Raw genomic sequence first — 14,775 nt, forward strand, 5'->3', positions numbered from 1 at the left:
GTATTGATGAAAACATTAATGAAAAGAAATCTGATTACCCTCAGGCACAAGGCTGCTGTGACTGAATCACAACATGCTGTTATTCAGTACACTTTTGTGATATTGCTTACAGATGATTAATGAATAATCATAATACAACCATTTAATATTATACTGCTGTTATAACTATTATATAATATTGCTAATTTTTGAATATTACATTTTTATACACTAGTTATATTTTTCTGTCTTCAATTTTCATGCATAAATAGAGCTTTCATATTAGCAGGACTTTTATTGACAGACGTTTGAGTGATCTCAGACGCGGAGGCAACTGAGATTCGTCTTCCGCCACCCGGATTGAGTCACTATGCCACCATGAGGACTTAGAGTGCTTTGGGAATTGGGAATTCCAAATTGGGGAGAAAAGCTTCCCATTAATGCTGTAATACTCCTATTGTGACCCACGATCTAAAATCTCCGAGCTGCACAGGAGGAGATTTGAGTGTTCACAACCTTTTATACACTAAACACACTGCATGAAAATCAAGCACCAGTAATGTGTGTTGCGATCACGTGTGCTTGTGTCTGTGTGTGAAGTAGATAGAGCAGAGTGGCACCTCTCGTTCACTCTGTAACACGCAGCGAAAGGGACTGTATATTATTTATTTAAATGACACCCTTCTGCTGTTTAATGATCACACTTGGCCATAGAGATTTTTTTTTCTTTTATTGTCAAATTGTCAATGATTTCATCTCAAAATTTTCACATCTCATAAGATTTTGCTAATGGCAACATACTGTAAAATGGTACCAAAATTAGCAACAAAATGATATCGTACTGTTTTAATTTTTTTGGTATCATGATATTTCTTTAGTACCGGTATACCGCACAACCCTAATATAGTTAAAGGAATTGTTCACCCAAAAATAAAAATTCTCTCATCATTTACTCTCCCTTAAGCCTGGTTTATACTTTGGAAGAAGCCAAACTGTTTTATCTTGGGCGAACAAATGCACCCTCGGCGTATGAAGCTGGCATTTATACTTAAACACTGCATCGTTTTAAGATTAGTTCGTTTAGGGTGATGTCACATGTTTAATGTACTGTTCCAGCCACAAGTAGAGCCTAAAATGCATGTTTTTCTCTCCGTGGACTGCACTGTCGCTTCTTTGCTTTATTAAACTTGTCACGGCCCCTTGCACTTTTGAAAACTCCAATCTCTCGCTACTAATTTGTCGTGGCCACACTGTCTTTGTAGAGTTTGTGTTGCAAATCAAGTAAAAAAGTATACTTCCGCACAATCTCTGAGAGAAGGGCTTCAGAGTTATCCATTTTAACAACAGTAACCAAGTCAACAACTCCTCAGCTGGCACACACGATATAAATAAAAAAAACGTCAAGTCCAAATCACACCCACAAATAGTTTTAACCAATCATCAACGCTCTCTGACCAGTCAAGTTCTCCTAGGTCAAGAAATTCAGTGATGTGCATGAACAGGAGAAATATCACCAAAAGAACACATTGGCAGGACATAAACGTCACTTCATTTCATCATCATCTGTAGGCGAACTAAGCGAAGCCTGTTCGCAGAGTAAGTATAAATTAGCCTTTATGCCATTCCATATGTGTCTGACTTTCTTTCTTCTGCTGAACTCAAACGAAGATTTTTAGAAGAATTTCTCAGCTCTTTTGATCCATACAATGCACGTGAATGGGTGCCAACAGTTTTAAGCTAAAAAAAAATAAAAAATCAAATAAATCAGCATAAAAGTAATCCATAAGACTCCAGTGGTTAAATAAATGTCATTAGAAGCGATATGATAGGTGTGGGAGAGACACGGATTACTTTCATATTCTTCTTCCTGTGTTTTTGGTGATTCACACTCTTCATGCCTACCGCCCCTACTGGGCAGGAAGAAGAATTTCTAGCAAAAAATAACTTAAAGATTGATCTGTTTCTCACCCACACCTATCATATTGCTTCAGAAGATATGGATTTAACTACTGAAGTCATATGGATTACTTTTATAATGCCTTTACGTGCTTTTTGGAGTGTCAAAATGTTGGCAACCATTCGTTTGCATTGTATGGACCTACAGAGCTGAAATATTCTTCTAAAAATCATGATTTGTGTCCTGCAGAAGAAAGAAAGACATACACATCTGGGATGGCATGAGGGTGAGTAAATTATGAGAGAATTTTCGTTTTTGGGTGAACTATCCCTTTAAGAGAAGGTAAATTTTGGACCAGTGAGGTTTCACTGTGGGCGGGCTACCCAGAGAAAAGACACAGAAACTGATTAAATTAACCCAAAAAAATTGAGATAATTCCCTAGAGAAAGGCATCATTTCTTCATTAAAAAAAAATACAATAAATAAAAACATCACCAACATCTCCCAAACCACTGCCTCGTCATTATTTTCTTCTGTGTTTTCCCCTTGAGTGCAAATCAGTGCAATAATGGGTGCGAGATTGTCTTTCATGTTGTTTGTTGGCTTATCACAAATAAACTCTCCCATTGCTATTTGCGTGGGTTTGTGAAAGAATTTCGGGATCGTAGTTTCATTCGGGTACAAACTGTCATGTGTTTGATACAGATGGTCTGCAAACAGTCGTGTTTGTGCACTTGACTTTAGTGCAAGCACTTAACTCGTTTCTTTGTTTCTACGTCTGTCTTTGGCACGCGCCACTGCTCTACCGTGATTTAAACTGAACTCAGAATCGATTCTGACTCTTTTGTGAATCGATTTAGAATCGTTTGAGTATGAATCGCGATGCATCGCTGAAACGATTTTTTCCAACAGCTCTAATAGAAAATATAAATCTCGTGTTGCTTGTCGCATATAGCTAAGACTCTTAAGTTCAAATATAGTACAAAATAAAATTCTAAGCTTTTAAGATTGAGATGTATCACTTAAATTGAGTCATTGCTAAATCTTCCCATGCATTCCAGTTCTGAAAGAATGTAACAGAGGTAAAAGCAATCAAACATGATATATTTTTTGATAGGTTTTTCTTCTAAACAAACAGCAGTGATACGGTAAAAAACAACAGGACTGTTTGCTCACAAAATGCACCCCACCTACATGTGCAATCTCTCATTTCAGTAGCTTGCCGGGGAATTACTGCACATTCTCAGCTTTTTGGCAAAGCAAAGCCCAAACATTTCACTTAAAATTGCATAATTCATCATGATTGCATAACTACTTCACAAGGAAGCCTGTTGCTTCCTTGCTGAGGGCTAACAAATTACACGATATCAGTGGTCATCAAAATGGCAAGCGAAACCCTGAATTTGGGACTGTAGGTTAACCTCGACTCGGTCCAAAATCTGACATATTTTTCCGTTTTAAGACAATAAACATTACTGCCAAGAGAGACAGCTCAGCCAAACTTCAGAGAAAAACCTCAGAAGACTACGCAGGACAGACAGAAGCTTCCATTACAAAATACACAAACTTAAACAGAACATTTAATTTTTCCTTTTCAATGGCAACAGTGGATCAAGTGTCCCCCGCTGATCTGCAAGCAAAGATCAACAGGTTTTCCAGTGACAAAAGACAGTACAAACTATTGTTTCGAGTTAGAGGAAGAACACAGCAGACTGAACGAACGGGAAGGCGGTGACCTTACCTTGAGGTCTCTGTATACTACGAATCGATTGTGCATGTGTTCGAGGCCGAGGATGATCTCAGCTGCATAAAAACGCATATCCTTCTCGCTGAAGACCCCATGCTGAGACAGGTGATAGTGGAGGTCTCCACCTAGAAATATAAATAGGATTATAATAAAATATTTACATTGTGTTATAAATATACACTACCGGTCAAGAGTTTTGAAACACTCATTCTTTATTATAATTTCTTTTCCTTCACATTTTAGAATAATAGTAAAGTCATCAAAACTATGTAATAACATAAATGGAACTATGGGAATTATGTTGTGACTAAACAAAATCCAAAATAAATCAAAACTGTGTTATATTTTAGCATCTTCAAAGCAGTCACCCTTTGCCTAGATTTTGCAGACATGTACTCTTGACATTTTCTCAACCAACTTCTTGAGGTATCACCCTGGGATGCTTTTTAAACAGTATTGAAGGAGTTCCCATCTATGTTGGGCACTTACTGGCTGCTTTTATTTATTATTTGGTTAAGTCATTAAGTCATCAATTTCAAAAACTTTTTATAATGAAATAAATATGTTGGCACAATTATATTTTTGTCTACAAAACTAATTTCAAACATTTAAGCATACGCCTTCAGATCAAAAGATTTTTAAGATCATGAGAAACATTTCAGTCAAGTGTTTCAAAACTTTTGACCGGTAGTGTATATATGGCTCATCAGTAGAATATAATCATGCTATCCATCCATCCATCCATGACAGTTAAAGATCTTCAGATTTTCTTTAATGAACTCATTTGATAGGGAAACATCACACAGCCACATCTTTTGAGAATTCTGGGAAAACATTCATCATTCTGACAAGCAGCAACGGTTATTACCGGAATCATTAGTGTTTAATTTCTTTTAAATTAAGTCCACTGTTTCTTAAAAACTGTGATGTTTTACTTTCACAAATCCAGAAGGACATTCAGAGAAGTGGCCTGTAGTGCTTTGTAGATACAGGAAGTGTGAACGTGTGCAAAGAGGAAGCTCCGCCAAGTGTTTAGGCTGATGTTACGTTATAGAGGAAGGCCAAAGATGAGAGGCCTGAATGGGCCTTTATAGTCTACCGTTAGGTGGTGGTGGAGAATGTCATGGTGAGATTTGAGAATGGTCATGGTTCAGTCCTATTGTTGTCGCCAAGTCTGAACTTTCAGCATGAAACACAAGCTTAAGATTTTAAAACCGAACGTATCTCGATGAATTCCTTCACACCAAAATATTGTACTTCAACTGTTCTATTGTATTTCAACACATACGTTTTGATTAGCTGTAATTGTGGCTTCGCAGCAGCATTTCACTTTCAACAATGACAGAAAAATATGGTTAGGACAATAGAAACAGAGCAACACATGAATCAAGGGCAGCCCTTACCGTTCATCAAGTCAAGGATGAAACACAGTTTATCAGGGGTGTGGAAGGCATATGTCATACACACTATGAAAGGACAGTCCTGCAGAAAGAAAGAGACAGCAAAAGAGAGAGGGTAAAATGACAGACGGGGATGATTTTGCTTATTTTAGGTTTCTGCAGATTTCAGGTGGGTGCAGATTCTACAGTATGCAGGCCTATAATCAAGTACAGTGAAACTTGAGTGCAGTTTGAGCTGCTTCATATGCTACTCACCCCGGTGCTGACCAATGACAGCATTATTCTCTCGTTGAGCGCCAACGTTTCACCCTGCTTCATTTTGATTCGTTTTTTATCCAAACACTTCATTGCGTACCTGAGAAACAAGGCGCATGTGAGCTTTTTATCCAAAACTAAAATTTTCAGTCAAAAAGCTTTTTGGTTTCTACTGACAGGACCTACATTTTCCCCGTGTCAGCCTTCCTACATCCGTACACCTCTCCAAAACCTCCCCTGCCGATGATCCGATGCACGCTGAAGTCGTTCATCGTCAACTACATGTGAAATGAGAAGAAACATTAAAAAAATTAAAAGCTAAATTTTGCAAGTTTAATTCATAGTGATTAGTGATCAACCTATTAGTGGCTGATGCCGATATAATGCAAATATTTCCATAATACAATTTAATGACAGCAAATAGGATGCATACTAAATTGCTAAAATTACAGAATGTACAAAATTTTTACTCAAAATTAAATACAAATTTGCTAAGTGTATTACCCATTGATAATATCCGATAATCAACACTCTTTACCAAATACAGCAAAAGTAATAGCAAAAAAAAATCAGACTGGACAAAACATCAGCCTATTACTAAAAGGGACAATTATCAATATAGAGATATTAACTGTTTAACTGACACAGTTCACCTTTTTGTCATTTTACCTGTCTGGTTGTAATAACCAGAATTCAAATGTTTTTAAAGGTACACAAACAACCTGTGGGTAAAATCAAAAGTGGAATGGACCACAATGTACGTTAGAGAAGAGACTCACATGGATATTCAGTTCTACATTCTTCCACTGGCAGAAACGAGTGAACTTGTCACTACAGGGAAAGATGAAAGGTTTCAAAACATTAGAATCATTGTCAAATAACAGGCCGACACAAGAAGGGGCAGAAGTGCATTTGAACAGCGTGCAATCGTTTAGCTGAGCTTTGGAGCTGTCCATCTCACCTTTCAATAAACTTCTGAAAGATCATTCCTCGAAGACTGTCGCAAATTTCAACTATGTATGGCTGCATGGAGGAAAACAAACAAATGCATCAGGATCTGTTGTGAGTTTTGAGACTGGATCCTTTGCATTAAATCCACAAAACCCAACACGCACCTGGAAAAACAGGTTAAATATTATTTCGTGTTGCAGGACTCACCTGAAAGAGATTGGGAGGAACTTGTTTCTTTGCAAGATGAGTCTGGACATGGTCTACTGCCTTCTTAGAGAAGAGCTAGGAGAAAGGAAGGTAGATTAAGTGACGATCGCCGATAAGATAGGTCAAAATAGTAAAACGACAAGAACAGTTTCCCCTAAATAAACAAAGCATCCACGTTAACCTCCTAAGCTTTCCTGGTTATCAAAACATAGTACTGTGACATAATCTCAGGCCTTGAGTGTCCTATAGGCAATTGTGTTAGTTCATCCAGGCTTCCTGTTTCTGAAAAGCTAAGAGAGGAGACTAGAGACTGACAGAGGCTAATGGGACACTTGTTTTATCCACAGAAAACTCAGTTTGAATGGGATCTCTGAAGCCTCAATTGGAAAAAAAACAAACATTTATCCCTTTCCCTCAAGCCAGCCTGGTTGTAGAACCATGTTTCCATTAACTGTATATGCCATATGCACGTGAAATGACTTCTGGCATTCTACACATACAGGGTACAAAATGTGACTTGAAAAAGTGTTTTGGTAAATTAAATGGAATGGTAAATGAAAGGAGATCATTAAATTCAGGTCAAATAAATTATTCAAAATAAAACTAGTCAGTCAAGCTAAATATTATATTAGTTATTGTTCTATTCATTTTATGTGAGGTCTGCAATTCTTACAACCATGTTATCACAATTTGGGACTCTTAGGTGTCACTATGAGTAATGGGACACCAAAAGTGCATATTCATGGAAAGTGCCTATTTGAACGAAATTTATTTTGACATATGTTGTCTTACGTGTGAACATGACAGAAGTTCCTTCATTATGTAGACATCGTAAATCTGTCGACTGCGAGTTAGCCTCTCCTCCTCCGAGTCCAACTTCTCGTACTCTTTAATCTGAAGGAACCAAACAAGATTACGGTCATATGTGACACAATCCCACACTTTATAATCGGTCTCGCAGTGTTCTTTCGTCAATGGAAGAGGAACAAAACTTCTCTCTTAATTGAGCCATCTCATTGCAGGACATAACAAACATGAGGAAGGTACAAAGAAGGTCAGGCCAAATACACAAGACTTTAAGTTAAACATTTAGCTAAAGAGAAAACATGTTGCATGCATAACTGCCACAAGGAGATGGAAGCTCTGTGCCAAAACCTAGTGAACAGCCAAAAAAAATCTTCAACTTCCTTCTAAGATACCTCATTTTAGCAACATTGCACATGTCTTTCGTGGAGAAGTCAATCCCAGAGTGCATTGCTGCAAACTCAGTGAAAAAGTTCTAAAATGGTGAGTAAAGTAAGAGAAATGTTGACATAAATTCAATATAGAAATATACTGATAAAAACATCGTTCAGTCTAACTGAAATGTAAAATTTTTTACATATATTTATGTGTTATATTATCGTTTTGTAGGCTTAGCAACACGTTAACTTCCTGTGCGCTTCAAGTGAGGAGTGCTATTTCTATGATACGCAAAGTGTTCCACATCTCTCAGGTGTTGTGATGATTAGGTTGCTGCCTTAGAAGGTTGCTCACTAAGCTTTTGAATAGAGCTAGAGTCTTCAGTTAGCAGTTTTGTGTTAGCACTGATCTGAAAACAGAGACATTTTGTAAAGTGAAAGCTTGTAAAGAGAAATCCATTTTACCTCCTCGTAAAACTTCAGCTGCGGAACGGCCTCGTCGATCTCATTCATGCAGAAATCCTTGAACAAAAGGAAACCTGGACAACACAAGGAAGGAAGGAGAACAGTTAGATAAGGTGTAAAAGAGAATGATGCATGGTGAGATTAGACTTTTTTTCAGTGTGTACACAGCACACACAATAATTAGATGTATAATAAATTATACAGAGGGTATTACTGTTGTGCAAGTTCCCAAATGGCATTCATGCCAAGGTAAACAAAAGTATAACTAAGGCAAATTATAAAGAGGCATCTCAAAACAACAGCTGAGCTGTCATCATGAATAAATATAATATGCTTTCCTTTGAAAAGGGAAGTTGTTCCAACAAAGCGCTATTTTCATAACCAAATCAACAGGTATCAAGAGGTGAAGAAAACATTTAATCGTATTTTCACCGCTATCATGGTTTCTGCCTCTCACGGTTAAGCATAACCATCTATGATATTTGTGAGCTAGCAAGAAGAAATTACTGCCAGGTAAAGTTGCAAACTGTTTATTTGCATCATGGCTGTGTCTATGGATGACAGACCAAATCGCAAGCTCTTTCAAAGTCTATTTTCAACTCAACTGACTCCTCACACTCTCTTCAGAAGTGTACCACCGACCAATTCAATTTCGAGCACACTAAAATACAGAGCCGTAGAAGTTTCCGAGTATCGTATGTCTTGCATGTGTTCCACTCTGATCTGTAGTGTACATTACGGCTGGGCGATGTGACGATGTAATTGGATATCGACGATGTCTTACAAAGATCCCGATGCCAACTGCGAACGGATGATGATCGACAAAATCGGGAAATGGCAAAATCATGGATCTGAGAAGTCGCCAAATATATTAAACGGTGACCAGGGTGTGAAACTAGCACCCGCCACCTGCAAAATACAACAAGGCTGAATCCAGTTCACAAGCTCCTCGTCCAAATGTATTTCATGCACGGGTAATTTTGCTCATCTACCCGCAACAGGCGAACGACCTGAAAGACGTCTCGGAGTGACACATGACAAGAAATGTTGTTAGTCACAAAGACACGTGCTTGAAGAAACACACTATCATATTTTTAAGAACAGACAACAGAAAAGCCGTCAATGCTTGTGTCTGATTCGCTGTTTGTAAAGAGTTTTCACTCTTGTTTTCTCCGTTTCATTCATCTGAAAACTGTTTGCAAGAATAATGTCGTCTGTGAGAATGCTGCAAATTATCTCTGATCATCACGGGACGGGAGGTGCTGTGAGTTTAGTTCACTTTATTTCCACATGGGAAACATGCACTGTGAACGCGACTCTGCAGGTTCAGTAATATATATCTTTGTATAAAATAAAAAAGACGAAAGTGATTAAATCATAAAGTAATGCAAGACACGTTCACCTTGAACCGAAAACTGAGTTTTTTCTTTTCTTTATGCAGCATTAACTGTATTACCAAAACGGAATACAAACACAAATTCGATAAGCATTATTTTGCAAACACAAGGGAATTTATTAGTCTTATTTATTAAGATTATTATTGTCTTTACATTTATAATTTCTTTAGTTCTTAATCTGTAGGCTATTGGTAATTTGCCATCTGTTGTTGACGGATGCTTGCTTGATGGCAAATGGAGTCGTTGGAGACGGTAAATATTTGGATTTGGTGAGATGGTTAAATTTAGAAATGTCTTTTATGTTTTTGTGTTTCAATAAATGAATTAAATTTTTAAACCAAAATCAATAAAGCAAAAAAATTCACTGAACCTCAGCAGGGGGGTTGACGATGTAATCGGATATCAAGATATTTTTTAAGGCAATTATCGCTCAAATATTTTTTACATTGCCCAGCCCTAGTGTACATGAGGCTTAACATCATAATGTGGTGTCTCGGAGTGGTTCTGTGCTAGATACGCATGAATTCCATCACATGCTCTGATTATGTAACATGGACAGATTAACGCTGTCCGCGTTACATTTAAAAGTGCTCCAGATTTACTTTAATTGCACATTTGTGTAATTCAAAATATGTTTGGCCATTACAAGTTTCTAAACAAATCTAAGTAACCCTATGATGGCACCGGAGATTTGTGGAATGAGGAGATGATTCTCTTTTTTTTTTTTTAAATGACAGAAAAATCTTGATTTTCTGCCTCATCGTGCAGCTTTATTGGGCAATGGATTTTATTTCATGGAAATCACATCATAAACATGTTTTCAATCTTCCAGTGAGCATTACTGGGTTGATATCTCAATGGGGGTAAATCTCATGAAGCCTGCCAAGAATATGTCCGTGGGTCATATTTTACCCCAAAATCAAAAGACATATATACATATAAATAATAATTGTCTAAAGAAAATAAAGCCTTTTCACAAGCTCTTGATTCAATTCTAATATAATTTGTTATATTTATTTCAGATATAACATTCATTTTACTTCTGTATAAAAAATTATTTCTGTCAGCTAATGCAGTAAATTATACAGGGAACATTTTAACATGGTATTTTACTAAAATATTAATTTTAAAATTACAACAGGGTACCAACTATGTAGTTCAATTTCTATGCATGTAACAGATGTTATAATCAACACAACCAAAACTGAAGTAAGCTTTAAAGTAAAAGATAGATCTTGTTTTTTTTATTGATTTCAGGATTGTCGCAATAACCAGCCTTAATAGGACCATTATGTTTTTTGCATTATGACATGATTTTGACAATTCTCATTACATATGTAATGCATAATACATTCATTACTGTAAAGCAAAACAAAAAAATTAATATAATTCTTTTTTTTTAAAGTAACATTTAAAATTCCTTTTGTGGTGAAATATGACCTAATATTTTTAAAAATTGTTTACATTTTTTTTTTTAGAGATTCACCCAAACAGTGTTGATCTGGGTGCTGTCCTCATTCGTGACTAGTGGATACCGGTACCAGCGCTGGCGGTGAACATTCTCAATGGATGAGGGTTATAATAATAACAACAACAAGCAAACCTGTAGTCTGTGGATTAGTTACGGTTGAGAGGATTACCCTTAATCATAGGACAGACACCACTCTCCCCAATTCAACAAATCCCTTATCAGACCATCGCCTTGACCTTTCACTTTGCTAGTTCCTGCCAGCTGCAGCATTCCTCTCAAGAGGCTCTTCCAGCATGGCCCAAAACTTGCTTGCTCTTTGAGGGGAAGAGCTAGAGTAGTTATGAGTGTTAAATCACCCGAACGCTCACGTGCTGACAATATGGCGCAAAGGGAAAGATCAGCACAGATGGCAAATATGAGACAGTTTCTATAGCAACAATAATGGACCCCGCTCTGAAGGAGGAGAAGGGCTGTAACTAAAGACTGCTGCCTGTCTGGTTGATGAAACGCCTGGAAAAACACCAGGCGAAAGTCAGAGCATGGAACGGAATTCAAGGGTGTCAAGAAGAGATACTGTTCACACAAATGATATAAACAAAGAAGATTAAAGATGCACAGTGTCTTCCAGGTGAGGTATGCTGTTCTAATGGTGATGGTACATGCTTGTGTGACAGTTCCAGCACTCAGAGAATGTTCTGACAGTGTGCCTGCTTCCGATACCTGTAGAATTAGTGGAAGCTGATTACTGCTGTTAAAATAGGAGAGTAATGCAGGCGCTAATTGGATCGCAGTGGAATTATCTTTCGGGAGATTAAAAACAAAAACAAAAAAGTAGAACAAGTAGGCCTACATTTGAATTGTGTTTTTCCCAATTTTGAACTATTTCTTTATTCATTTTAAATGGAAAACAAGACAAAAACGCTTCATAACAATAGGATTTTTTTTGCAATGAATTTTTTAATGAATTCAACTTAAATTTCGAAGTCACCCCAGGTCCCAATTCTGGTTTGTTCAAATCCCCAACCATATGTATAGGCCTCTAAGCAACATTTTTTCTTCTTTCAGTATCTTCTCTGCCATCCTCTTCCTCCACTTTTTTTATCTGTCAAACACTCATCTTCTCTCTTCCTCCCTTTCCTGCTGTCTGCAGTTTACTGTCTGGAGCTCTCAAATACACCATAAAGAGAGGCAGAAACCCAGTATCATATTGACATTGTTCATTTAAATGACCATGGAGATGGCAAAACGCAAGCAATCAGTATGCTTGTGGAACTCCAAATATGAAGACAAAGTAGAACATTGATGTCTACATTATATTGCTGTTGCCAACGTTTTGTAAAAGTAATAAGTCACTTGAGCACTCAAGGTGGTGAATTACAGGGATTTTACTGTAGTTAAGGGGTGTTGTTAGCCACAACACAAAGTGAAAGCTTATTGCTTTGATGTACAATAATCATTTTAATTGATAAACAAGTTAGCACCATAGGCGCAACACTTGTGGCTGATGAATATGGTCTAATTCAAGGTGTCACCATCCTCACATTCACGAGAATCTTTCCAGGACTTCCAGGAGATGAGAGGGAGAGATAGTACAGCAGAGAGAAATAAAAATCACACTGACGAGGAAGCCAAACCTCGGCACAGCTTATGTCACCGAGTTAATGCATTACCCTTAATCACACTTTGAATTAACAAAGCAATCTCATTCCCTTGATTGCAGGATTCTCACTCAAGCCCAAGTATAGGTGGGGTTACTTGCTGACGGACCACTCAACGTGTGCTTCCTCTTAGAATAGTGGAGATCGGGGAGGACTGTCATTGAATCACAAACCATCAGCGCCATACTCCAGTAGAAATCCAATGAGAGCCCTCAATACAGATGTAGGCCTGCGAGGAATGTGCTGTGCTGATTGCTGCAGAAATTGACCTGAAGTCAACATGAAATCTAAATTGACCCAATTTTCTTAACACATGTTGCTGCATTATTGAGTTAAATTAATCAGTGCACATAATTTTTTAATTAAAAAAAACAAACATGCATGTCCTCATACTTTTTCATTAAAATGTAATAACTTGATATGCCTCAAACAACTTTTTTGGTTACTGGGCTATTGGGCGGGACAAATAATAAAATTAACTAAAAGCCAAATAGTTATAAAGGCATTATTTTAGGCTACTGTTGTAGTAATGCAGCCATTGTGAACTAGACCTTCTGCCTCCACATCCATATCTCAGTCCCCAGCAGATAAAGAATCAATTATGTCAAGATTTTTGGGAGAAAAAAATTTATCCTCCTCCCCACAATCCACTGCAAACTCATATTCAAGTCTAAAATGGTCACTTACAGAGTCCTATGATTTCGGTAATGCAGAAAACGCGTTTTGAATCACAGATTTGAATCATAAAAATGGAATTAAGAGTAAAAAGCGGGATTTCATTAAATTTGAGATAATTAATAAAATTCAAATTGTGTGTGTGAATTATTAAACCACAAAAATTATGCAATTTAATTACATATAGTCTGCTGCATGCAGTTTTCTGGTTTTACTCAGTTTTCAGCCTAAATAAAAACTTGATTCAACTGGATATGTGAAACTGAGGACATAACGACAGAAATATATTATATATAGAAATATATTCTGTATAGAAATGTTTAATCTTCACTGTAGTAGTGATAATACTAATAACATTAATTTAACATTTAATTGTTTACTATACAATATATATTTGTATCCTACAGAATTCAGCTCTTGCAGGGGGCATATGCCATTTCATGTTGATTTCAAATGTGTTAAAATGTTAAATGGAGCCGAAAGCACTTATTGGTAGCTGAAAGTATTATCAAATTAGCTAAAATATCTAATTGACAAACAAGCAAGTGCTGGGGTGTCAGTAGAACGACAGGCATCTGAATTCGGCAGAATTTTCCAGTCGAGGGTTCCATGCAGGACAAGTTATAAGGCCAAATGCAGGAGACTACGTCACTTCATGTCTTCCCTTACTGCTTCTTTGACAAAACCGATTCTGTCACTTTAACCAGCCACCCGTAAGAACACAATCAATACCGAGATGTGGGCCTAAAGGAGAGGAGGGGAGAAGTGCTCATATGCGCATGCAAGCGTGCAGGCCAACACAAACCACACTGCCCACACACAGCCCGAAAAACACAAGGAACTACACTATGGTTCACTGTCGGCCAACGCAAAGGGAAACAACCACCATTTCATGGGAGGCCACGTGAGGTGGCTTAGTATGCCACGTTAATGTGTCTATTTTACAATACCTTTCCAACAATGCGAGTGTCTTAGTGATGTTTACAAGGCGGGTGAAGATGGAACAACCAATTAAACACACACGAGTGCAAACAGAAACCCACCCATGCGCGCACACACACTGCAGACCTAGCAAACAAGTGTCCGTTTATTTTAGATCTAAATTGTCATCACTCCATTTCACACCCACCTTCCTATTCTCCTTTTCACATTGCCACACACACACACCAGCACACTTCCCTATGCATAGTTTCAATATCAATAACACAGTGTGGCTGGGGAACAGGAGCAAAAACAAACTAGGCTGATCGCTCTCAAATGGTGAGTTTTTCACACCTCGTGCTGACCGAATGGAGAGTGGGCGTCCCAATCCAGAAAAACTGAGTCTTGAGACACACAGCCAGAGCATCTGTTCAGGTCTGAGTCCAGGGACAGATCCTTCCAGTCTTAAGCATCATGACTCTCAATGATGAATCAGTCTAATAGGCGTTGCACATGTTGCGTTGTGCTGCAGCCAAGTTTTTTCGCCAAATCAAAGCCTGGAACAGGCAGT

The 14,775-nt window shown here is 37.7% G+C and overlaps 2 protein-coding genes across 3 annotated transcripts in view; one reads left to right on the forward strand and one right to left on the reverse strand.

Annotated features, from left to right (window-relative positions):
• Positions 1–14,775, forward strand: part of LOC127432595 (short-chain specific acyl-CoA dehydrogenase, mitochondrial-like) — a 139,134-nt gene that overhangs the window by 63,030 nt on the left and 61,329 nt on the right. The gene's annotated exons all lie outside the window — the stretch shown is intronic.
• The window catches only part of LOC127432575 (beta-adrenergic receptor kinase 2), an 80,380-nt gene that overhangs the window by 28,871 nt on the left and 36,734 nt on the right, over positions 1–14,775 (reverse strand). For both annotated transcript variants that reach the window (XM_051683833.1, XM_051683832.1), the window contains exons 3-11: positions 8,083–8,156; positions 7,229–7,330; positions 6,437–6,511; positions 6,240–6,301; positions 6,058–6,109; positions 5,465–5,556; positions 5,279–5,378; positions 5,027–5,105; positions 3,618–3,748 (exon numbers count right to left, since the gene is read on the reverse strand). In XM_051683833.1, coding sequence (XP_051539793.1) covers positions 3,618–3,748; positions 5,027–5,105; positions 5,279–5,378; positions 5,465–5,556; positions 6,058–6,109; positions 6,240–6,301; positions 6,437–6,511; positions 7,229–7,330; positions 8,083–8,156 — 767 coding nt within the window. The remainder of the gene's footprint in view (positions 1–3,617; positions 3,749–5,026; positions 5,106–5,278; positions 5,379–5,464; positions 5,557–6,057; positions 6,110–6,239; positions 6,302–6,436; positions 6,512–7,228; positions 7,331–8,082; positions 8,157–14,775) is intronic.

The sequence above is a fragment of the Myxocyprinus asiaticus genome, chromosome 42 (assembly GCF_019703515.2).
Source record: "Myxocyprinus asiaticus isolate MX2 ecotype Aquarium Trade chromosome 42, UBuf_Myxa_2, whole genome shotgun sequence".
In the NCBI taxonomy this organism is placed as follows: domain Eukaryota; kingdom Metazoa; phylum Chordata; class Actinopteri; order Cypriniformes; family Catostomidae; genus Myxocyprinus; species Myxocyprinus asiaticus.